Genomic DNA, 26293 nt, shown 5'->3' on the forward strand with positions numbered 1-26293 from the left:
ATAATATCCAGATAAAAATCTCGAGTAACGAATGAAAGATAAACAACTTGTTATTCCTTTGTTGCATTTAATTGCTATCATTTATTACTTGTTTCCATTGTTTACTAACCTATATTTCTAACGTAATTTGATAACGTGAAAAACGTTTTTTATTTTTGTCTTCGTTATAAAAAATTAATTCGTGAGGGATTCTAACCGAGAATACATCGTTCCCGCATGTTCTTAGAAAATTTAGACTGCCCGCGTCGACGTGATTAATTGTAAGGAAAGAGTAACCTTCGGGTTCGGAGAAATCATATAAAATGTAAGAGCTAAATTCTCGTAATAGTTTTCTGGCGAAACCGCGTAAGCAACGTTTTTACTTGTTCACTTCTCTCTTTGAACCTCTTTCGACGAAAGTTCTTTTGACTTCTGAAAATTTTTCCTGATTGCCTTTTTACGCTCGACGTATTTAACATTTTCCTTGAATGATATTTCAATATGCGTATTCGTTCAGTTCCAGTAATTTGAAATCACGCAATTATTATTGAGTTTGTCGAAGAACAATTAGCCACTGTCATTTTCAGTTCACGAATTTCATTGGCATAGAGATTGCTAATATTTTCGCAATTAACCGGCAGAGTACTTTTATAAAACGTAATAAATCCAAGTAAATATAAATTATATGTTTAACCCTTTATTATAAATATGAAATTCTATGGAAAATGTACGGGGAATACCCGCTAGACGAATTTATCGAAATAATAAAAAATATTTTACAGTCCAGAAATTAAAAACAGTAATTTTTATCGCGTGGCAAGAAATTGATCAAGGCTCGATAGAAAATCTTGCAAGCATTATGAAATCGAGAATTTTCCAACTAATTCGCCATCATGGATCAGCTACTGATTATTAAGAATAATTTTCATTGTAATTTATAATTGAACTTATACTTTTGTTTATCCTGCAAAGAGAGTTTTTCTAAAAAAGAGAAACAATTTATTGTTTACGTAAATATTATCAATCTTTATCCTATTTATGTAATTCTGCAAAAGAAAGAAGCAACAGCTCTAACCATAACAATAAATAAGTCAAAAATGAAGTGAACTTATAATATTGGCCAGCAGTGTATATAAAACATCTCGTATATATGCTTCAGTAATTTTTACAGTTGTTAGTACTTTTTACTGAAAAAAATTGCGAGTACTCGCAAAACATGTATTAATGCGTGACAAAACCGCTGCATTAACATATTCACTGCCAGATCAAAACCGTACAATATTCTGCCAGACCAAATTTTTAATTTCAGATCATTGTGAACTAAATATTCCAAAATTTGTTCCAACACTTATTTCTGTAACTTTGGTAAAATCCACAAATCCAAATTTATTTCCCTCGACATTTCAACTTGAGAATTAATTTTCCTAGTTCCATAGTGGAAAATCCTGCACCTATACAGGGTGTTCGGCCACACTAGGGAAAAATTTTAATGGGAGATTCTGAAGGCCAAAATAGGACGAAAATCAAGAATACTAATTTGTTGATGAAGGTTTCGTTAAAAAGTTATTAACATTTAAACTTCCGCCTGTATTGAATTTTTTTCTAGAAAGTGGGTAGGATTTCGGGGGTATGTCTATTCACTAAAAATGATTGTAATTGACCACCGTAACCAAAAATAATTTTTTCTACAATTTTCTACATTTTTACTACAATTTTTTTCTCGAAAGTGGATAGGAATTTGAGGGTATGTATATTTATAAAAAATTATTGTAATTGACCCCTCCAATAGAAAATAATTTTTCCAAAACGATTTGAAATATTTTATTTTCGCCGAAAAATTTAGGCAGCTACCCCCTGTCGATTTTTCTTAAAAATTCGTTTTTCATTTTTAGTAATTTTGTTTGACGCCATACAGAAAAGTTGTCTAATACTTTTTTGTAGGTACCCATAAACTCTACTTCAGAAAACAGTTTCATTGAAATATATTCACTATTGTAGGAGTTATGGCTGTTTGAAAATTGGACCATTTTTATGGGGGTTTTCTCATTTTGCGTGGTCAAAGACCAACTTTTCGAATATTTTTGCAATTTGTACATATTCTCCACCAAAATACGCGTAGTTTGCTTTTTTAAACATTAAAATCGTCCAATCCGTTCACAAGTTATGACGTTTTAAAGATTCGCATGAACATTCAGGGAACCATTTCTGGCCTCATATTAGATTTTCGGTAATGAATTTTTTTCTCGAAAGTGCGTAGGAATTCGCGGGTATGTCTATTCACCAAAAATGATTATAATTGACCCCCGCAACCGAAAATAATTTTTTCAGAACGATTTGAAACTTTTCAATTTTGCCGAAAAATTTAGGCACCTACCCCTGTCGATTTTTCTTAAAAATTCCTTTTTCATTTTTAGTAATTTTGTTTGACGCCCTACAGAAAAGTTGTCTAATACTTTTTTGTAGGTACCCATGAGCTCTACTTCAGAAAAAAGTTTCATTGAAATATATTCACTATCGTAGGAGTTATGGCTGTTTGAAAATTGGACCATTTTTATGGAGGTTTTCTCATTTTGCGTGGTCAAGGACCAACTTTTCGAATATTTTTGCGATTTGTACATATTCTCCACCAAAATACGTGTAGTTTGCTTTTTTAAACATTAAAATCGTCCAATCCGTTCACAAGTTATGACGTTTTAAAGATTCGCACGAAATTTTAGAGTGACATTTCTGGCCTGAAATTATATTTTGGATAAAGAATTTTTTTCTCGAAAATGGTTAGGATTTCGAGGGTATGTCTATTCACCAAAAATGATTGTAATTGACCCCCGCAACCAAAAATAATTTTTTCAAAACGATTTGAAATTTTTTTTTTTCGCCGAAAAATTTCAGCACCTACTTGAATTTTTTTCTCGAATATACGTAGGACTTCGGGGGTATGGCTATTCACCAAAAATGATTGTAATTGACCCCTGCAACAGAAAATAATTTTTCCAGAACGATTCGAAATTTTTTAATTTTACCGAAAAATTTCAGTAGCTACCCTCTGTCGATTTTCTTAAAAATTCCTTTTTCATTTTTAGTAATTTTGTTTGACAACCTACAGAAAAGTTGTCTAATATTTTTTTGTAGGTAACTATGAGCTCTACTTTAGAAAAAAGTTTCATTGAAATATATTCACTATCGTAGGAGTTATGGCTGTTTGAAAATTGGACCATTTTTATGGAGGTTTTCTCATTTTAGGGGGTCAAGGAACAACTTTTCGAATATTTTTAGAATCTCTACATATTCTACACAAAAATACACGTCGTTTGCTTTTTTAAACATTAAAATCGTCCAATCCGTTCAGGAGTTATGATGTTTTAAAGATATGCATGAAAGATTGAGGTGACATTTCTGTCCAAAATTATATTTCTGGTAAGGAATTTTTTTCTCGAAACTGAGTAGGATTTCAGTGGTATGTATAATGACCAAAAATGATTGTAATTGCCCACTGTAACTAAATATAATTTTTTTAGTATGTTTTGAAATGTTTTAATTTCGTCTAAAAATTTCAGTACCTACCCGATTTTTTTTCTCGAAGATGGATAGGATTTCGGAGGTATGTGTATTCACCAAAAATGATTGTAATTGACTCTCGCAACCGAAAATAATTTTTCCAGAACGATTTGAAATTTTTTAATTTAATTGTTAATAACTTTTTAACGAGGGCTCAGAAAAAAAATTGATATTCTTGATTTTCGTCTTACTTTGGCCTCTAGAATCTTCCATTATAATTTTTCCCAGTGGTGGCCGAACACCCTGTATGTGCGATCAATGCCCGTAAATCTAGTGTTAAACACATGTTTACTGTGGGCGTAATAAAAACTAGAAAAGTCAATAAAAATTATTAAAAAATTCATTTTATATTCCCAAAGGATAGTTAAATAAATTGCGAAAATAAATTATAGCGTTAGATGTAACATTTAGTTAAAAAAAAATGAATAAAGATGGTTAAATCTTGCAACGTTCACATGAGACTGCCCCCTTAAAAAGTCTTTCGGTTTCTTCAGAAAAAAATGTCTTAGAAATTGCTTCGTTTCGTTCCCAAAACCAGAAGGCACCTTAAAAACAAATTCGTCTCGGTCTAACGCTTCTTGGATAGCAGTCCATAAAACAACAGACCGGCTAAAGACCGCGTTCAATTCACACGGCGCTCGTAAATAATTCGCAGCGAGAGCCGTTTTCCCGCGAATCTCCATCGGGCCACGTTTTGTAGATTGGTTCGCGGTTTCGAAACTCCGCGACGCCGACGAAAAACTTGCAGAATTGGACGCTGGCCAGCGTCTGGCACGAGGTTCGCCGAGCGTCCCCGCGAGGCGTGCCGAGCTGCCGCGACGCCTGGCGTCCCGACGTCGCTGTCCAGAGGCCTCAGTGTGCCGCGTATCGTTCAACGTGCGTTGCGTCGCATCCGTTCCGTGCGTTCAGCATCCCTCGCCGCGCGCGATCGAGACATGTGACGGAAGAGACTGGATCCCCGGCCACCGGAAGTGGTAATCGTCGATCTTTCGCTCGGAGTAACGTTTTCCAATCGGAAGAATGTCGGATGCAGAGGAAATTGTATACACTCGTGGCAGTGCCGGGGCATCGCGGTTCCGCGTTCTCTTCTTTTCGTGTTCTCGATGGAGTCTGTGGGATTGGAACGTAACTTACAAAAGCAACGAATCCTATCATCCGTCGATCTCTTTTGAAATTTTTAAAATTTAAAACAATGGGGGACGCGCAAACAGCCTGGACATCTTTTCAATATTTTCAAACCATGTTTCTTGCTAGAACGTTGGAAGCTTTTATACCCCCCTTTTGTTCGAGGCAATGGTCGAGTGGGCGGGATTCACAGATTTCCCAAAAGGGCTATGAACATAGCTGCAGCACGAATATTATTATGGTTTGCTGTTGGGACTTCGTTGTTTCCCATTCGAATCGACGTCGTTCTAAAATCGGTATCAGATTTCAAGAAAAAGTAGGAACGTTATTATCGATACGCATTTTGGAATAATAATCGTGTCGACAGATTTGTATTTGTTTAGGAAAAATTCTAATTTTTTAATAAACGTGAATCGCTTCGCGATGTTTTCATTCGTCAGGATGTTGCCTTCTTTAATTTATTCTCGTATTTGTTTTTCTAGTTGATGTGGATTTTTAAAGAGCGTGAGATTAGTGAAGTTTCGGGAAGTTCGTTGAAAAAGTGGGAATATATTTCTATATTTCTCTAACGACGATGAGAATCACCAGATCTGCATCAGAGTCCATTATTAGAAATACGTGAGTCTGTTTAACGCGGATTTTGTTACTACCTTTGAGGCGGTTCGAGCACATATACCGTAGACGTGATGCGCATCGAAATAGGAAACTGGTTTCAATCATGCACCTGTTCAGAGTCATGCGTCAATATGATCTGTAGTAAGGTTGAAAGACATTGATATATCGGTGAATGTATTACGGGGAGTTTATCGCTTGATAAGGTTGATGAGATCGCGGGGGTGTCTGATAGAGACGGTGAGGGACAATTTTGTTCTTTTCGATGTCGAGAACTCGTTAGAAGGAGAAGGAAGTCGTCGAATCCCTATTTATCGAGCATTAAAAGCGACGTCGAGGTTTTAATATGAAAAAATTAAATAAACTTGAACGACCTGCGTAAAATGGCAGAGTAGATTATAAACTTGGCAAACTTCGGACGTGCTCAGCGATCGACAGGCTTGAATAACTTTCAAATTGTGGAAAACGCAATTTCAGACGGAAATTCAGTGGAAACTTCGAAACGAGGTTCCTAGATTTGTAGGTTACAATTTACGACGTACCTTAGAAACAGGAAAACACTTGGCGAGCGAAGCGGCGAGTTCGCAATTCGTAAAATTTGTTATCAGCGCCGAGCTCGTAAACACAACGGAATGCGCATAGGTCGATCTCTTCCACTCATCGTTGCGTTTTAAGCGCAGTAAACGCATCATTTTCATCGTGAACAAACAGATTAATACACATCCTTTGTCGAATGAAGCCTTTATAGACCATCGAAAAGATTAAACTATCGCAAAGTGGCTATAAAATTATCAGATGCTTTAATTCTACGTCAAATTTAGGAAGCAACGCAACATCGTTATCGAATAAAATTTAATATTGAATTTTCAAAGTGTTTCGTGATGCTTATGGCAAATTTCGTCTCCTCTTCACGTTTCTCGAGTACTCGTACAAATTGGGAAACGTCGAGCCTGTAACGTGTTATTGGAGTGCAAAATATCTCGCGTAATATCGCGTAGTTTTATTCTCGTAAGCGGCTCGAGTAAGGTGGATTTCCTTTCGACACGTTCTATCGCGTTATGTGTATATTCCAGGTGCATTCATGTCGTGTTTCCTCGAAGTTTGACGACTTTGATAGGCTGCTCATCTCCATGGTACAAGCGTTTCGCGAGAATCGTGGAAGCCGTTTTCACTTCGTTGCTGGTAAACCGATCCGCGGGTAATAAACTTTGTTTGGGTTTTCGAAACCGAATCGCTCTTAACAGCGTGCCACAACTTATAGAACCGTCGGACACAATAGAAACGGACTCGATCGTTGGTTTTGCGCGAACAAATTAATCGTCTGAACGAACAAACTAACTTCGTAGCCCCGGAACTGGACAAAATAATTACGGTTTCAACTCTTTTCGCCGTTTGCTCGAGTTTCTGTTGCATTTGCACATTGTGTTTGCACCGGAAACCGTGCTTCTCTTTTTAGACGTAACATATTTCCTCCAAAATTTAGCCGTGAATTCTAGCCACACCCCGTACAATGATTCTCGCGAGTTCCCTCGGTAGAAGAATTTTATTTCAGAAGATCCGTCCGGGTTGCAAAATTTATCTCATAAAATCTGCAAACAAAGCACTGTTTAATACAATTGTGGGCAGAAATAAGTAGACAGGTAAAGAAAATATAAATTAAATTTAATCATAGCATAACTATTCTGCACTTAAGTTTTATATATTATATACCTTCATGGTACATAGATTATTTAACGTATAATTGAAATAAGATATACTTAACGAAAATGTTGGTTAATTGCCGAGGAACAAAAATAAGTAGACAGATAATAATATAAGAATATAAAATCAATATTTAGTGTGACCACCCTTTGCTGAAAAATTTCTCTATTTACCAGATTTTCGAATTCAGTACGCTCCATAAGTTTTCGATTAGATTCAAATCCGGACTTTGTGACGCCCATTCCAATAATTGAATATTGGAATCCTCCAAAATTTCTTTGTTTTTCTTTTAGCTGTGTGCCTCAGGACGTCGTCCTATTGTAAAATAAATTCTTCTTAGAGGCCTATTTTCGCAACTGCCTCTTCTAAATTTTCGTTTATTATTTAAATATAGTCGTGTGCATTCATTATTCCGTCAATCTGGACCAAATTGCCAACTCCATTTCATGAAAAACACCCTCACAATATTAGTGACACTCCACCAAATTTAACAGTAATAATACAAAACAGCTTTTTGTATGTTTCCTTTCTTTTTCCCCATATATGGCGGATTGAGAACCACAGTGGTGTAAATCACCTTCTAGACATTTTGCGTAAAATGTTTTGCGTTCATTGTTTAAAAAGATCCAGACACATATTAAAGTTACAAAAACACTACTACAAGCTCAGAAACGTGTTATAAAATGTCTGTATGTAAAAATTGAAGGATGTTTAAATTCTGGAGTGAAATAACCATTCAGATAGACTTATTCCACTATTTCGAAAACACATTTTAGCTATTTCGCATAAAATAATATTTTGTAATCGTTGATCCAAATAAATATTACCGTTACAAAAACACATCCAAAAGTGTAGAAAAGTGTTAATAAATATCTGTGTATGAAAGTAATTGATGGATGTTTAAATTCTGGAGTGAAATTTCGGAAATATATCAGTTAGTGAAAATTTAACAACGAATACATTTTTAATGAGTAATAATTTTTAACGTACAATATCATATGTATAATATAACGTACAATATAATATGTTCTCTAATTTGTATGTAGAAGTATTAATAATAGAGCGTAAGGTGGACTTACACCATTATGGTTTGCAATACTTTGCTGACTTTGTTTAGTGACAAACAAAAGTTTCGCCATTTCTCGGCAAAGTAGGAACTTGTACAAGTATGTACAAAGTATGAACAAAGTAAACCTATTTTGATGATATATAGGAGACAGCTTGTAGGGTTCTAATCCACTGTTAACTCAAATTTGGAGAATTAGGACTTACGCCACTATGGCTCTCAACCAACCATATGATGTTTCTTTTTTAATTACTGCAGTTTAAATTTGTTTCGATCGCTCTGTATTATTTTTCTCTAGAATGATACTGGTATATTTATGCATTTTTTAGCGAAAGGTAAATATTTCCTCGTGTTAATGTTGTCAATATGCGGCGTATCTTTGGATTTACAGTATCTTAATCTCGTTTCTTGCAACCTTCGTCGTACTATTTTCAATGATTAATTTCAACATTTCAACAATATTTTGCGCTGAGATTCTTGGATTTTGTCGATATTTACGTTCGTTGCCTCTTCAATTTTCAATTGTACTATATAGTAAATATTTTTTATAAAGTTTGTCGACTGCACTTTCCGAAAAACTGTACTTTTTTGCTACTGTAGAGTAACTTAATTTATTTCGACAGTTTGCTATAATCAAATTATGAATTTGATTTGAAAATTCTTTTTTTATTGACATTCTGTTTTTTCCTTATAAATAATCTATTTTTTGTAAAGTTTACGCATCAACCAAATAGTTCATTTGAGACTACTGTGTGAAAATGAAAAAGATACTTCGCGCTTGTTTACATTTTTAGCGTAATAATAACAGTTTGAACGAGTGTCCACTTATTTTTGTCCCTCGACAATCAACCAACGTTCTCGTTGAGTATACTTTATTTCATCACAAATGTAAACATCAATTTCAATTATTCGCTAAATAGTCTATCTACTATAAAAATATACAGGTTGTTCTGCATTTTTCCGTACACACTTTAGCAGTGTTCTACAAATAAAACTAAGACTAAAATATTATATAACAAAAAATTCATAAATGCTTTGCTAAGAAATTATGAACAAAATATGAAATGTAATGTAAACGCTGTTGAATATACCTATGTTTCCATTTTAAAGTGACGCCTTTCCTAAGACACTTTTGACATCGACGTACTATTGAATTTATTGTTAACTTTGGTTGGTTGCGATTTTGTCGAATCTCTTCACATGCGATATAGATTTTTGCAATTAAATCATCTCTTGTACGTATTTCTGTACTGTAACCTTTCTCTTTCGTTTGTAGTACAGTGTACCACTTGCTGCCATAGAGTTCAACATTACAAAAACAGTAAACATATCCTAATTTACATATTTATGTTACTTATGGTAACATCGACACTGCATACGTATCTCGTATTTTCCTGTTTAAACTGAGAGAAACAGTGTTATCATATCTTTCACAGTTCATATTTTAACTTCTTAACAAAACACTTATGGATTTTTTGTTATATAACATTTTAGTCTTATTTTTACTTGTAGAACACACTGCTGAAGTGTGTACGGAAAAATGCGAAACAATATATCAAATTTCCCTGCATAATAGTTATACTACTTTGGTTAAATTTAATTTATACTTATTTCCTTTGCACGTCCATTTAATTTTATCACGACTGTATCAAGCAAACATTCTCAACGAAATTTAGACAGGTCGAGATTGCAGGTTAAAATTACGCTGAGTCATTCTGCGGTTGCGAGAATTATTTAAACGGTCTGCCAACGGCTAAATAGAGCGTTTTCGGTACTCCGCGACTAACGACTGCGATACCACATGTTGCTTCAGAATTCGCGTTTCGTCGAGGCGAGCCTGAGGGACACCGGTGCATTTCCGCGAACTCGACCGACGAGACAAAACCGTGTCCGAGTTTTACGGAACTTTTAACCGAAAAAACAGAATTTGTGTCAAGTGCCAGACGCTCGGGGAACGTCTTCCGCGCAGTGAGTCGTTATCCGTCTGAGAGAATACACGAAAGCTCCGGAAGGATTACTGAAAGTACGCTCCCGGGTGATTGGAAGGGCGCGAGTATCGTGTGAAAGTGCGTACGACTCTTTTCTACGGTCGCACGGAGAAGATCTCGAGCGGTTCGACATATCTAGAAGCCGTTAACACACTGAAAGTTCGATAAGAGACACTCTCAGGGAGGAAATTGACTCCAAAACGTCGATACAGTGCAGTGAATACGAGACACCGTGGACCGTTATCGGGATCCTATATACGCGGACGCTTCTGTAAATTGTTTCTGGGAATCGTTTAGTAGACTGTGTCGCGGACCTCGTTTGGGAAAGTTTGCAACAACGGGGCAAAGATGGCCGAGAATTCGCTTCGCAGGAAGACCAGATCGGCTTCGATCTGCGCTCCCGGATTCTCCAGCATGGAGCAAATGTTGGAAGCGATGCCTCCCTCGGGCGCCAGAGACAGGGATAAGTCGGACAGGGAAAAGGACAGTGGTAGTGGTACACCTGATAGCAGTACACCGACCAGAAGGCGTAGACCCGCTACCAGGTCCCAGAGTGCTCGTGTTTCCGGTGCGAATAAGAGCATTCGACGCCGGGCAGCTGCTCAAGGTAATCAGACAATAATGTTAGGGATATTTTACTCGTATGGAGCGGTGATTGTTCGAGGAGGGGAAATATTCTATTTGCCCTGGTTTCGTTTTACGATGCTTCGACGTCACAGTGTGTTACGGGACCGTTCTACCTTGTAGGCAAGAAAAAAAGATGTTTTTTGTGATTTTTTTTTGCGGGCTATTAAATAGCGATTAATTTCGGAGTTTGAGGATATATTTATTATACAGGATGTTCGGTCACCCTTGGGAAAAATTTTAATGGGGGATTCTAGAGGCCAAAATAAGACGAAAATCAGGAATACCAATTTGTTGATGGAGGCTTCGTTAAAAAGTTATTAACAATTAAATTCAAAAAATTCAAATCGTTCTGGAAAAATTATTTTCGGTTGCGGGGATTCATTACAATCATTTTTGGTGAATACACATATCTCCGAAATCCTACGCACTTTCGAGAAAAAAATTCTTTACTAAAAATCTAATTGGGTGCCTAAATTTTTCGACGAATGAAGAAAATTTCAAATCGTTCTGGAAAAATTATTTTCAGTTGCAGGGGTCAATTGCAAACATTTTTAGTGAATAGATATAAAATTGACAAATGGCAAAATGGCAGCTATTTTACGAAAAAATACTGAATATTTTCATATACTTGGTTGCTTTTTTGTTGATGAAAGAAAAAGTATTGCATATATTGCAATTATCCTAGTTCATGTTATAGAGAGACCAGTTGTAAAAATACTTTATAAATTTGATGTTGATATCTTGAATAGTTTTCATGTTATCGTCTACGCAGTGCCGAAAAATGTAGTTTCGAGAAAAACAGCTTTAAAGTTTCACGTCCAGTTGTTATACTTGTGCGTGGTACATTTCAGCAGGCTATAACTTCGTCAGTTTTCCGAATTTCAATTTAATATTTGGTAGATATATTTTCGAGACTACATACTAAAAGAAAACGCAAAAAAAATTCGATTTTTTAAATCCCACAAAGGCTCCTTAAAACGTCTGAAACGTGGTCGAAATATTACGTCGTCCCACAAGTCCGTGGATCTTCTGAAATTGACGAGTATACAGGGTGCTTGCCCACCCCTGGGAAAAATTTTAATGGGAGATACTAGAGGCCGAAATAAGACGAAAATCAAGAATATTAATTTATTTATTGAAGCTTCGTTAAAGAGTTATTATCGTTTAAAGTTCCGCCTACAGAACGGCAATTTGCAAACAGCTGCACGCGCGCGATAGTTCTCACCAGAGGCGAGGTATACGAGTAGACCTTACATCCAATGCATATTTTCGATCCATTTTTCTAGGGTTCTAGAGCTCTATTCATACGCATTGTTTAAATTTTTAATCAGTAAAATCCTTCAATCCGTCCAGAAGTTATGATTTTTTAAACATACGCATGAAATTTCGGGGAAACATTTCTGACCACACAGTATATTTTCGGTAAAGAATTTTTTTCTCAAATATACGTAGGATTTAAGGGGTATGTCTATTCACCAAAAATGATTTTAATTGATCCCCGCAACCGAAAATAATTTTTTCAGAACGATTCGAAACTTTTTAATTTCGCCGAAAAATTTCAGCACCTACCCTTCTCGATTTTTCTTAAAAATTGATTTTTGATTTTTAATAATGTTGTTTGACAACCTACAGAAAAGTTGTCTAATACTTTTTTATAGGTATCCATGAGCTCTACCTTAGAAAAAAGTTTCATTGAAATATATTCACTACTGTCGGAATTATGGCTGTTTGAAAATTGGACCATATTTTGGGAGTTTTTCCCATTTTACGGGGTCAAGCATCAATTTTTCGAATATTTTTGGAATTTCTACATATTCTTGATTAAAATACGCGTCGTTTGCATTTTCAAACATTAAAATCGTCCAATTCGTTCAGGAGTTATGATGTTTTAAAGATTTGCATGAAAGTTTGAGGAGACATTTCTGGTCCAAAACTATATTTCTGGTAAGGAATTTTTTTCTCGAAAGTGGGTAGGATTTTGGGTGTATGTCTATTGACCAAAAATGATTGTAATTAACCCCCACAATCGAAAATAATTTTTCCAGAATGATTTGAAATTGTTTAATTTAATTTCTTAATAACTTTTTAATGAAGCCTCAGTTAAGAAATTGATATTCTTGATTTTCGTCTTATTTTGGCCTCTAGAATCTCTCATTAAAATTTTTCCCAAGGATGGGCCGAACACCCTGTATAATTTGTAATTTAATAGAAGTCAAACAAAATTTGTCAGTAAAGGGGATTTATGAAATTTTGAACATCAAGAATTCATAGTAATTTGAAAGGAATAGATATCGTGTCAAAAGTCGAAGCTTGGACTCTACACTGACCTACGAAATTTTCTTGATTGCGTGAATATTTTTGTTAAGATATAGTAAAACCGAACCTTACAAAAAATGGAATGGAACAATCTCCAGGCTTATTAAACAATTTGAAAATGTCAACCTTTTAATGAAAAGCATTGAACTACATTTTAATAAAAAAACCAAACAAGTTTCGTAGCGACGATACAATGGCTCATCGAACGAGAAAAGGTTTACTATTTTTACAAAACTCTGCACGAACATATGGGACGACGTAATATTTGAAAATGAAATTTTTCAAAGTACCTGTATTGTTCAAACGAGTTCTAGTATCATTCACTAATAGTTTAATGTATATGGAACAATAAGTATTAGTAAGAAAAAGTGACTATAAAACTGATGAATCTTGTTTTTATTGAAATTTTTACAGATTCGAATGCTATGAATTATAATGACAACTTTCTGATACTAGAGGTCTATTCAACTTCAAAACACTGTAATTTAATTAATTTTCCTAACGAACTTCTTGATTTTTCAATGTTTCATCATAGTTTATATTGCCATTAACGAATTTTACTAGTAGTTTCGAAGAATAATATGTTTTATCACAACCAGGCCATATGCTTATTGTTTACATTTCCTTTATAAATGTTTACTATAGCTCGAATATCCTCGTGTACTGACAACAACGTTTTTTTAAAGGTTCTTCGACTATTCGAAAATATGGAAAGTCAGAGTTCCGCTGGAAATTAAAAAAATCAGTTATATAAATATTGAAAGAAAATACAGTATTCCAAAGAGTGTGAAATTTCATACTACGGCAAATATGAAAATTTCCAACAGTTTTCCATTTCATGTGTCTGGAATATGGAAATATTCCGCCATTCGACGCGTTAATTTCTTAATGCTAGGTCTTTGAACGCATTAGTATTTTCGCATAATCAGTCTCCATAGCGTGGGCGATTCCTCGTATCGATGGCACGTGAAAGAACACGCAGATAAGACTGCTCTTCGCGGTTCAATGCTTTCTGACTCTATGTAACCGACCATTTTTAAATTAACTTCGTTGAAGGGTAAATTGTCGATATAACCACGTCACAGACAGAAGCTCGATTTACCGACACGGAACGCAAACTTTGAAAGGTCTTACGTCACTGGCTGAAAATTATCAACTTGTAATTTGAATTGCGTAACAACATATTTTTCATGTTTTTAGAAATTATAAAAAAATCAATAACGTACCCAGAAAATAATTAAAAGTTTTTTATAATTGTGGTACTTAACGACAATTTTTTATTATGTTGTTTAACACGTTGATTGCCACGTCACACATATTCGCCAAATTATCAATAATCGGAACATGAAATTACTTAAAATGTTGCTCAACACGTTGATTGCCACGTCACACATACTCGCCAAATTACCAATAATCGGAACATGAAATTACTTAAATTAATTAAAAGTAATTACTTGTTGAAATTCCAAATAATACTACGGTAATCAATTACAGATTATTTTTTATTTTATAATGAATTAGTTATTTTAGATGAACCATTATTTGAGTCGTTAAAATACAATATTATTTAAAATGAATTACCATTTGTAAATCGATTAATTGTTTTATGTATTATTTATCAATTGCTGTTCAAATAAAAAGTACTCAATCATGTTTCGTTCCACTAAAAAACGAACGTATAATCAATATGCATTAACTTTTCCTCTGTAGTAGATGCTTTCAGGCGTGATAAAACGACTTCATAGATTAAGTTAGAAAAGATAAGGATTAGAATGCCAGGTATGGCTACACACGGGACAGCATGATCGAATGTAGTCATTCATTTTATTAAATTATACGTCCACGGCATTCAGAAAACTGTGCCCTGGTAGATCTCACGCTAAATTTTCCCTGACAATCGTCACGTCAAATTGGCGTAGTATTCTTAGAATAATAAAGTAACTGAGAAGCTCGTTACAAAAACCATAGACGACGTTGTCAAAATACAAAGAGTTTAGAATTTAAATAGAATTTTTGCCAGAACTGGCAGAAATATGAAAATTAAATATTGCTGGTGGAATAGTAAAATTATTAATCGTCTATTTTATTTAAGAAATCTTTTGGTACTACTTGTATACATTTAGAACGCTTTCGACGATCCTTTTTATCATCAACCTCAATAATTCACAGAAGAGATTTAAAATTATATTAGGCAAAGAATAGAGCGAATAAATAGTAAGAATGGTAAATGAGACACTTGTTTTGGACATATTTATAATATTTACAACAAAAAATTGAATTTTGGACACATTTCGGTATGCAATAATCTATAATAATAACGAAATCTATAAGATACAAGCAAATTATCTAAAAAGTTAGGTAGTTAGAAATTTAGAAAGTACCTATGAAATAATATCAATATGATATAACTAGGACAAAAACGTTCGATGGAATATAATTAAAAGGAAAAAATTATCATCCTAATAACAATTGAGTTAGAGAATGTAAAATTTAAATGTCATTATAAGAAACGTATAATGTCAGTATAACAGATATTTATATTATTTATTTGTTAGACGAATATAAAGTTTATATTAAAAGTTAGAAACGTAACGTTCAGTGGTCGCTGGTGGTTTTTAAGCGAAAGCAAAATTAAATATGTTGGGATTGTGTTTGAGTCAGGCCAGTAATTCTAAACAACTCATTATTATTTCAACACATTTATTTCTATTTTAACAATGAACGTTCATAGATATTTCTACACGTGTTCTCTCGCAACGCCATTACATTCGACCGGGCGTTCTACTCCGGTATTCCCCCTTATATCTCCGTTCCAGCGTTACCAATTACAGTAAGTAAAAATAACTACACAAAATAAACAGATCAAAGAAAAAGATTCCTGTTTATTACTTTAATGAAGGCTAAAGTTTTCCTTCTAACGAAATAAATAACGAAATGTGTAAGATACATACAAATTACCTAAAAAGTTAGGTAATTGGAAATTTAGGACGTACCTATGAAATAATATCGATATGACATACTTAAGACAAGAACGTTCAATGAAATATAAGTAAGAAGAAAAATTATCATCCTAATAACAATTGAGTTGGAGAATGTAAAATTTAAATGTCATTATAAGAAACGTATAATGTCAGTATAACAGATGTTTATATTATTTATCTGTTAGACGAATATAAAGTTTATTCAAAAGTTAGAGAACACTCAGAAGCAAAATTAAATAAACAGATCAAAGAAAGAGATTCCTGTTAATTACTTTAGCGAAGGATAAAGTTTTCTTTCTATTTTCTTCTTTTAATCGTTCGCTACGTCCTGTTGTCGATCTTCGTTTAACGGATGAAAGGGATGAATAGAGTCGCTAGGTATCTCTTTAAATAAGCTTCATTTGGTCCTCGAAACCCTTCTCGGGATCGTATTTTTTAATTAAATGGATCCGACGCGCGGCACGGTGTCCCAGCTAAGGTGCACTGGCACCGGGAGCCCCGATTAGACTGTCAGCGACCTACTATCCGAACGAATGATGCCAGAATAGAAACCGGCGTGATTTCGAGCATCCTCCAGGGCGTGAAACATTGTCGACGCAATATTTAAGCGTGTCTCTAGGAATCTTCCGAGTGCGTTTCAACGCGTCGCTCGGTGTTCGAAAATCTAGAATATCGTTTTACAATGAAGCAATACTATACAAAAACGAAATTAATATTAATTTTCATACCGATCGAGATAAAAATGTCCGTAACTTTAAAAGCGTATAGTACTTGTCGAGAGAAGCAAAAAATATCTGACGAACATGCGTCCTAAAATCGATTCTTTCGATGTAAAATTTACTTTTAATAGTACAATTCTCGAGAATTTCGGAGTATTAATCAACGATTTCTAAATATTGATAGTATCACGCGAATTAAGCTAAAGTGAAACTATAAAGAAAAGGGCGAACGTAACATTTATTTAAGACAAAATATAATAATAACATGAGTATTTTGCAGGTGCACAACTATAGCACCAATGCAATTATAAAGTAATAACTATATTAAATTACAATGAAATGATTAAGTTATAATTTGAGTGAATAGACTGGAAAATTTTAACAATGAGCAGGGTCTTATCGGAAATCTAGAATATCGTCTTACAATGAAACAATACTATACAAAAACGGAACTAATATTAATTTTCATACCGATGGAGATAAAAATGTCCGTAACTTTAAAAGCGTATAGTACTCGCCGAGAGAAGTAAAAAATATCTAACGAACATACGTCCTAAAATCAATTCTTTTGATGTAAAATTTACTTTTAATAGTACAATTCTCGAGAATTTCGGAGTATTAATCAATGATTTCTAAATATTGATAGTATTACGCGAATTAAGCTAAAGTGAAACTATAAAGAAAAGGGCGAACGTAACATTTATTTAAGACAAAATATAATAATAACATGAGCCTTTTGCAGGTGCACAACTATAGGATTAATGCAATTATAAAGTAATAATTATATTAAATTACAATGAAATGATTAAGTTATAATTTGAGTGAATAGACTGGAAAATTTTAATAATAAGCAGGGCCCTATTTTTAATTTTATTGCAAAAATCGTTTCAATTCTGATCGAGATTAATAATAAAACGCATACAAATGTATAAGCAAAGTAGATTTAATATTTATGGAACGGCATCAAAGAAATACGGTATTGGAGTTTTGGAGAGGCCTCGAGTTGGAATAATTTATTTGTACAAATTATTATTTACTTGGATTTCGAGAGTTTCGAATTTCATGAATTCGATACTTTTGAGCCTCGAGGGGTTTCGTGGTTTCGAGCAGAGATCGAACGGAATTGTTAATTTTTATAAACAAAAGTTATTCGTACCTCTGAACTTTTAAATTATTTCTTTTTCGTTTTAATTTAATCTTTCACATTTACCCTTTCATTTTCTCTTAAAACTTCCATTTCAACAGTTATTTTTTAAATTTAATTTATTTTAATTTCATTCAATTAAAAATAATGTATGTACGTCTAATGCATCTATGAATATGTACTCCTCCCTACATTCAATTAAATATTTTGAGATAAATAATAGTTCATTTGAATACGTTATATGTATTCCTTTTTCTCTGTGGTCGTAAGAACTTTATACAGAGAAACCCTTATTCTTCTTCTTATTAATTATTTATTTTTAAATGCTATTAAAATCTGACATCTGTATTTATACTAATACAGTGAGAATTTTTTTATGTAAAATGGAAAATACTAAGATATATTTTAAAAATACATAATAAACTGAAATGATTTCTTTCCACGGAATAATAGTAATTTTAAATATTTCCTAAATAATTTCTGTGTGTAATTATCGAATCGATGGAATAAAGTATTGAAGTAATTATCGAATGAAAAGGATTTATCCGAATTTGGTCTCCCTATTTTCCTATATGTACTATCTGGTTATCCAGATTCCAATAACGCTGTTTCTCATTGGGTTGGTTGGGTTCGGGACTTGCTTTATCCCGTGGATCGTCGCGGATCGAGTTTGAGGTTTCGAAACGACATTTATTCACGGTTCGACGAACATGACCCGAGAACTGAAAAAAATCGCGCAGCTTGATAGAGGCTAGTTCTCTTCTATCGAACTCCAACACGTTGAAAAGCGAATTCGTATACGAGTTTATTCTAAACGAAATTCTGAGTGAATGCATTCAGCATGAAATAAAGAACTGGGGGAGCTTGTCGATGCATCGGGAGTAGTTATTAAAACATAGTTTTCCCGTTCAAGAAATTTTTTGAAATTATTCATCATTATTACACGATGCTTCCCTTCCTTGCAAGTCCAGAACTGAAAATTCAGAAATTGTTTTCCGCTCAAGAAATTTTTTGGAAATTATTTATCAATATTACACGATACTTCCCGTCCTTGTAAGTCTAAAATTGAAAACGCAGAGTGATTAAACGATCTAATAAAATTAAAGAACGTTCGTTGGTCAATGTACACAGTTATATCCGGCTGTAAACAATATTCTCGATATATCTCGTATTTCCAACGCAGAGATATTAAAAGATACGAGTTTACCCAGTGTCGAGCAGTTAATTATACATTTGTGTTTTGATTTTCGATTTCAGCCGCGCATCACCATCACCATCACCACGAAGGCACGGTTAAATCTGCCCACTGCAGCAGCGAGCCCAGATTGACTGACAATGACATCAGCCCTGGCCTCAGAAGAAGGGGAAGCCGAAGAGGGCAAAGCATGCACCACAGTCATCATAGGAAGAGCAATGCATTTTTAGACGTTCCTGACACATCGTCGCAGATGCCATCGAGGGAAGAGGGAGAGGATGAGGATAGTTATAGACTCAGAAGCTTCAGCCTCACCAGCAAAGGTAGGCTAATTCAACAAAAAACACATTGCCTCATCACAATTACAAATATCTCAATAATTCTTGAGCCTCCATAATGCTACATATTGGTGAATGAAGTGACAAAATCAACGTATTTGCCAAGTTTCTATTTTGATTTAAACGGGTTTTTGTAAGGTGATTAAAGATATAAACAATTCAAATTATGAACTATAACTATACAGGGTGTTCGGCCACCTATGGGAAAAATTTTAATGGGAGATTTTAGAGGCCAAAATAAGACGATAATCAAGAATATCAATTTCTTGATTGACGCTTCGTTAAAAAGTTATTAAAACATTAAATTAAAAAATTTCAAATCATTCTGGAAAAATTATTTTCGGTTGCGGGGGTCAATTACAATCATTTTTGGTGAATAGACATACCTCCGAATTCCTACGCATTTTCGAGAAAAAAATTCCTTACCGAAAATCTGATGTGAGGCTTCCTCGAAATTTCATGCGTATCTTTAAATCATCATAACTCTTGAACAAATTGGAGGATTTTAATGTTTCAAAAGACAAATAATGCATATTTAGGCGAAGAATATATAGAAATTCAAAGACTATTCGAAAAGTTGTTCCTTAACTCCATAAAGTGACAAAAATCCCATAAAAAGGGTTCATTTTTAAAACGACCATAACTCCTACAATAGCGAATGGATTTGATTGAAATTTATTTCCGAAGTGGAGCTGACAGATACCTATAAAGAAGTACTAGACAACTTTTCTGTAGAACGTCAAACAAAATTATTAAAGATCAAAAACCAATTTTTAAGAAAAATCGATAGAGGGTAGCTACTGAAATTTTTCGGTGAAATGAAAAAATTTCGAATCGTTCTGGAAAAATTATTTTTGATTGCAGGGGTCAATTACAATCATTTTTGGTCGATACACATACCCCTGAAATTGTACCCACTTTCGAGAAAAAAATTATTTACTGAAAATATAATGTCAGACCAGAAATGGTTCCCTAAAATTTCATGCATATATTTAAAATATCATAACTCTTGAACGGATTGGACGATTTTAATGTTTCAAAATGCAAACGACGCGTATTTTAATCAAGAATATGTAGATATTCCAAAAATATTCGAAAAATTAATGCTTGACCCCGTAAAATGAGAAAAACCCCCAAAATATGGTCCAATTTTCAAACAGCCATAATTCCGACAATAGTGAATATATTTCAATGCAACTTTTCTCTGAACTAAAGTTGTTGGGTATCTACAAAAAAGTGTTAGACAACTTTTTTGTAGAATGTCAAACAAAATTACTAAAAATCAAAAACCAATTTTTAAGAAAAATCGACAAGGGGGTGTAGTTACTGAAATTTTTTGGTGAAATTAAAAAATTTCGAATCGTTCTGGAAAAATTATTTTCTGTTGCAAGAGTCAATTACAATCATTTTTTATGAATAGATATACCTCCAAATTCCTACGTATATTCGAGAAAAAAATTCTTTACCGAAAATATACTGTGTGGTCAGAAATGTTTCCCCGCAATTTCATGCGTATGTTTAAAAAGTCATAACTTCTGGACGGATTGAAGGATTTTAATGATTCAAAATTCAAACAATGCGTATGAATGGAGCTCTAGAGCCCTAGAAAAATGGATCGAAAATATACATTCGAAGTAAGGTCTACTCGTATACCTCGTCTCTGTTGAGAACTATCGCGCGCGCGCAGCTGTTCGCAAATTGTCGTTCTACAGGTGGAACTTTAAACGATAATAACTCTTTATCGAAGCCTCAACCAACAAATTAGTATTCTTGATTTTAGTCTTATTTTGGCTTCTAGAATCTCTCATTAAATTTTTTCCCAGGGTGACCGAACATCCTGTATATCGTAAGTATAGGGAATAGATATCGAATTGGAGTTGGACGAGGTGAGAAGAGTGCCTGACTGGTAAATGGTTCAGTGTACACAATGCTGTATGCTAATTGCCATGTATACAATAAAAGCATAAATAATAACGATAATTCAATGTTATTTAATATTTAAAATAATGATTTACAACAAAATACAGTTAATATAGTGCTAAAATTTGTTTATAATATGAGCAATTTGGATACGCTTTAGTACTATATTAATTGTATTTCTTTGTAAATCATTACTTTAAATATGAAGTAAGATAAGTAGGATTGTTACGAACATGGAAACTTGGAATATGTGGCTTAGAACTTGCAATGAAGTCCTGAATAATTGGGAAACTACACCAACCTAGTAATTAACAAACAATAAGACAACGTAGAAACGTTTGTTGCAAAAATTCGATAATTTTCGAAAACAGTTAAGAATCATTGAACCCATTAGGGACCCTAATGAGAAGTCGAGAAGCACATCCGTCGTAAACGTTCTCGAACTGACAAGATTCCTCGATTCCGTCTCACTCAGCGACCAATTTCTCGCGCGGCTGGCCATTGTTTCTCTTATCGCAGTGATCGTTTCCCCACGAGCTCCCCAGAGATCATCCTCGAGCGATTTCTATCAGCTTTATCGGGATTTGTGGCGGAGAACGGGGGTTCTGGTTCGAATTCGTCTTCGGAGCTCTGCCCTGCACGCGTCGACACGTCGAGCCAGAAATACACGTTTCTCGCCGCGAACGGAGAGAGAGGCTGCGCTACGGGAGCAGAGAGAAAGAGAACTTAGAGAGGAGCCAGTTGTGGCGAGATAAGTGAAAATAGAGTATAGTTGTGACGTCGTACGACTTCCTCGAAGCGGTTGCTCGCCACGTGAGCTTCGAGAGCCAACGAACGGGCGTGAAAGTCGTTCGCTCGTTAATCCCCGGTGGTCCCGTTTCCAACAAGATTTCGGGATTTGCGTAATTGCAAACAAAGTATGAGAATTAGTTCCGAGTAGCCGGCCAGAGAAACGTGGAAGGATAAATTTGTTATTCCTCGATTAGACGTTAAAGCACGATGAAACACCTTGTTTCTTGTTTTATTTGAGATGCAATTTCAGCTTCTTTTTTTGCCAGGAAAACGAATAACGAATAATATAGCTAGGAGAGTGAATAAATTTTTTAACGCAAGTTACCAATTATTGTTCCGGGTTATTCATTACGCAATGAATAGTACACACGTTCGATCGTTTTGCAGATAAATTAACAATTAATAAAATTACAACGCGACATAGATTACTGTGTATTTTTGTGTATGTATATGCTGTAATATTGGTTTCGAATACGGGATGCAGAATGTATACTTATGTTTCCATTTTGTAATTGCTTGCGTGGTACGTACGAACATGCAGTAGTACGTGTAGCCCTTTGATCAGACATGACATACAGTCGCTCGCGGTTAAAGTCGTACAGGTAGTATTGTGAAAAGTGCTGCCTCGAAACGAAAACAGGATAAGAAATTTGGTTGAAAAAATTATTATCTTGTAGACTAACACTTAGTAATTGTTAATACAAAAAATGAAAAATTAAACATTATTCTTTGTCGATGCAAAAAAATATGGTACAGTATAGTAATATCACGTTTCTTTGAACAAATGCTACAGGATGTTTGCTCTTCATTTGTTTCTCTATTCTTTGGAGTCATATCACATACGCCATTGAACTATCGAATATTTCTATTTCACACTATGATTTTAATAAATGTTGGATACATCTTCCTAGAAAAATTAGTCTATGTCACGATGATTGCAGACAATTACAGATAATAACGGTTACCCTACTAAGTACTGAATTAACTATTCAAATTTTATTTGTTTTTCACTATGTAAATATATTGAGTACTTTTATGTACGATTTTGAACGTAAGGTCGATTTGGCATATGATTATAATTTTTTTTCATGAATAAAAAATAATATTCAATTTTCTATTTTTTGTGTAAATAATTACAAAGTCTTAGTCTGTAGAATAATAATTTTTTTTTCACAATACAACCTGTACGATTTTCACTGTGAGTGACTGTATATCGATTGGCTATGCACAGCGAGTCATACAAACGGATCGAGTCGTATCTTTTGTCTGATTGCAGTTGGAGAAAAAGTTGATTGGTATAAAAAAATATACCTTCCTATAATTCAATTTAGTCATATGTGCAACGATGCTTGTACAAAGTAAATTCCAGTTTTTGTTTTAACCACTTCAGAATTGTAAATTGCTCTCACAATGCATCTTTTTTTAAGTATTATCCTTCTTTTCGAATCTCATCCCAATTTCGCGACGCATCGAGCTTCCAAGGCGAATTGTTAATGCTGCAGATGTTTTTTGAGACGTCTGATTCATCTTTAAACTGATGTTTCACTTCCCTATTTCATCTCCCAGCTGGCAGATATTTCTATGAAAACATTTGATTCACGTGACCGCGAATATGAGCTGTTCCCACCGCCTACTCTCTGGCGTCTTAGAATTACTATGATTCTTTTTAAAGCGATTATCTTATTTACACGTATTTTGATTATTTATTGTTCGTTTATTCGATGAAATCGAATTCTTACACGTATGTTCGATAATTTCGACTCTGTAGGCTTTGTTGTAAATATCTTGTATTTACGTTTATATTAATTCTACTTATTGATCGAGAATATACAAGCTGAATATGTCAATTAACTTATATTCTATATATTCAGTCAATTTTTAGCAGCCGTAATAAACCATTCGTTACTATTACATATTTTCAAACTATTTAAATTAAAGAAGGAACAATATACATATACAGGGTGTTCGACCATCCCTGGGAAAAATTTTAATGGGGGATTCTAGAGGCCAAAATAAGACGAAAATCAAGAATACCAATTTGCTGATGAAGGCTTCGTTAGATAGTTATTAACGTTTAAAGTTCCGATCGTACTGAATTTTTTTCTCGTAAATGCGCAAGATTTCGGGGGTATGTCTATTCACCAAAAATGATTGTAATTGACCCCCGTAACCGAAAATAATTTTTCCAAAACGATTTGAAATTTTTTTTTCCGTCGAAAAATTTCAAACCTTCTTGAATTTTTTTCTAGAAAGTGGGTAGGATTTCGGGGGTATGTCTATTGACCAAAAATGATTGTAATTGACCCCCGCAACCGAAAATAATTTTTTCAGAATTAATTAAAAATTTTTTTTTTCGTCGAAAAATTTAGGCACCCCCTGTCGATTTTTCTTAAAAATTCCTTTTTCATTTTTAGTAATTTTGTTTGACGCCTTACAGAAAAGTTGTGTAATACTTTTTTGTAGGTACTCATGAGCTCTACTTCAGAAAAAAGTTTCATTGAAATATATTCACAATTGTAGGAGTTATGGCCGTTTGAAAATTGGATCATTTTTATGGGATTTTTCTCATTTTGCGGTGTCAAGGACCAACTTTTCAAATATTTTTGCGATTTATACATATTCTCCACCAAAATACGCGTAGTTTACTTTTTTAAACATTAAAATCGTCCAATTTGTTCAGAAGTTATGACGTTTTGAAGATTCGCATGAAATTTCGGGCAGACATTTCTGACCAGAAATTATATTTTCGGTAAGGAATTTTTTTCTCGAAACTGAGTAGGATTTCGGGGGTATGTCTGTCGACTAAAAATGCTTGCAATTAACCCCTGCAACTAAAAATAATTTTTCCAAGACGATTCGAAAGTCTTTTTGTTCACCTAAAACTTTCAGCACTTACTCGAATTTTTTTCTCGAAAGTGGATAGGATTTCGGAAATATGTGTATTCACCAAAAATGATTGTAATTGACCCCCGCAACCGAAAATAATTTTTCCAAAACGATTTGAAATTTTTGAATTTAATTGTTAATAACTTTTTAACGAAGCCTCCATCAACAAATTGGTATTCTTGATTTTCGTCTTATTTTGGCTTCTAGAATCCTCTATTAAAATTTTTTCCAGGGGTAGCCGAACACCCTGTATGTTTGGATAAATCGAGTTATAAAGAATAAAAGACAGTTACAGAGAAATATACATATAAAGATACAATATGTAATATTGTATATAAACTAGGTGCAAGTAAAGTATGCACAAAATTGTAGGAATTACAAAATATTTGACTTGTTCCATCAATTAATTTTATACATGAATCTCTATTTTTAATAATATTTAAACACGAAAGTCTACGTTTTATTTTTATTCAAGGTATTATCGAAGGAAATGGTGTTAGTTACATGAACGAACAACTTCCTTATTAGCATATTTTATTAACCAATCTTTTTCTGAAAAATATGTTTTTATAATTAAATGTCGCGTCATAGTGTTTCAAGAAATTTTAAAGTTAAACTAGTAACTTCATTAAAATAAGTTAATTACTTCTCGGAGCTGAGCCTGAAAGAAACTCGACGGTAAACACCAAAGAAATAAAGTAAAACAAGACCATGTCTTCGAAAAGTTTTTAACTCTTTTTTTAGCGTCCAAGAAACAAAATGGATTTTCATTCTAAAGTTTAACAAGTACAATATACAAGAAATTGAATCGCTTAATTAATTGAGTAATGCATTTACAATTCTTTTGTCTGCAATTTGATAGACCTCTTTGTCAAAATTTATTCAGATTCTTTATATATTCTAAATGATATTTTAGTAATTGCCATTTTTACCCAAGTGAACATTTAGAAAGGAAGCCCATATTTTCCAGTAGGGTTAATTGCTCTAATATGGAATACTTTTTTTATACGTTTCACTTGCTTGCAGAACTTTTATAAAAACTTAAATATTACGAATTTATAGGGAATTTTATGTTCTTTTGACTGGTAACAGTCAAATTTAAAATATAATGACGGTTTAGGAAATGTTTACTTTTTTTTACTGAAGTCCTCATTTTCCATATTAGGCTCATAGTGTTCGTAATATGAAACTCTATATTTATATACAGGGTGTTCGGCCACCTTACGGAAAAATTTTAATGAGAGATTCTAGATGCCAAAATAAGACGACAATCAAGAACATCAATTTCTTGACTGATGCTTCATTAAAAAGTTATTAAAAAATTAAATTAAAAGATTTCAAATCGTTTT

General features: G+C 33.8%; 1 protein-coding gene and 1 long non-coding RNA gene across 2 annotated transcripts in view; both read left to right on the forward strand.

Moving 5' to 3' along the window:
* The window catches only part of LOC143347559 (uncharacterized), a 220404-nt gene that overhangs the window by 21614 nt on the left and 172497 nt on the right, over nucleotides 1-26293 (forward strand). The window lies entirely within an intron of this gene.
* The window catches only part of Rgk3 (Rad, Gem/Kir family member 3), a 159291-nt gene continuing 137387 nt past the window's right edge, over nucleotides 4390-26293 (forward strand). Inside the window, exons 1-3 of the mRNA XM_076776809.1 lie at nucleotides 4390-4508; nucleotides 9852-10633; nucleotides 19071-19331. Of these exons, the coding sequence (XP_076632924.1) occupies nucleotides 10375-10633; nucleotides 19071-19331 (520 nt within the window). The 5' untranslated portion in view covers nucleotides 4390-4508; nucleotides 9852-10374. The remainder of the gene's footprint in view (nucleotides 4509-9851; nucleotides 10634-19070; nucleotides 19332-26293) is intronic.

The sequence above is a fragment of the Colletes latitarsis genome, chromosome 11, assembly GCF_051014445.1.
Source record: "Colletes latitarsis isolate SP2378_abdomen chromosome 11, iyColLati1, whole genome shotgun sequence".
Classification (NCBI taxonomy): Eukaryota; Metazoa; Arthropoda; class Insecta; order Hymenoptera; family Colletidae; genus Colletes; species Colletes latitarsis.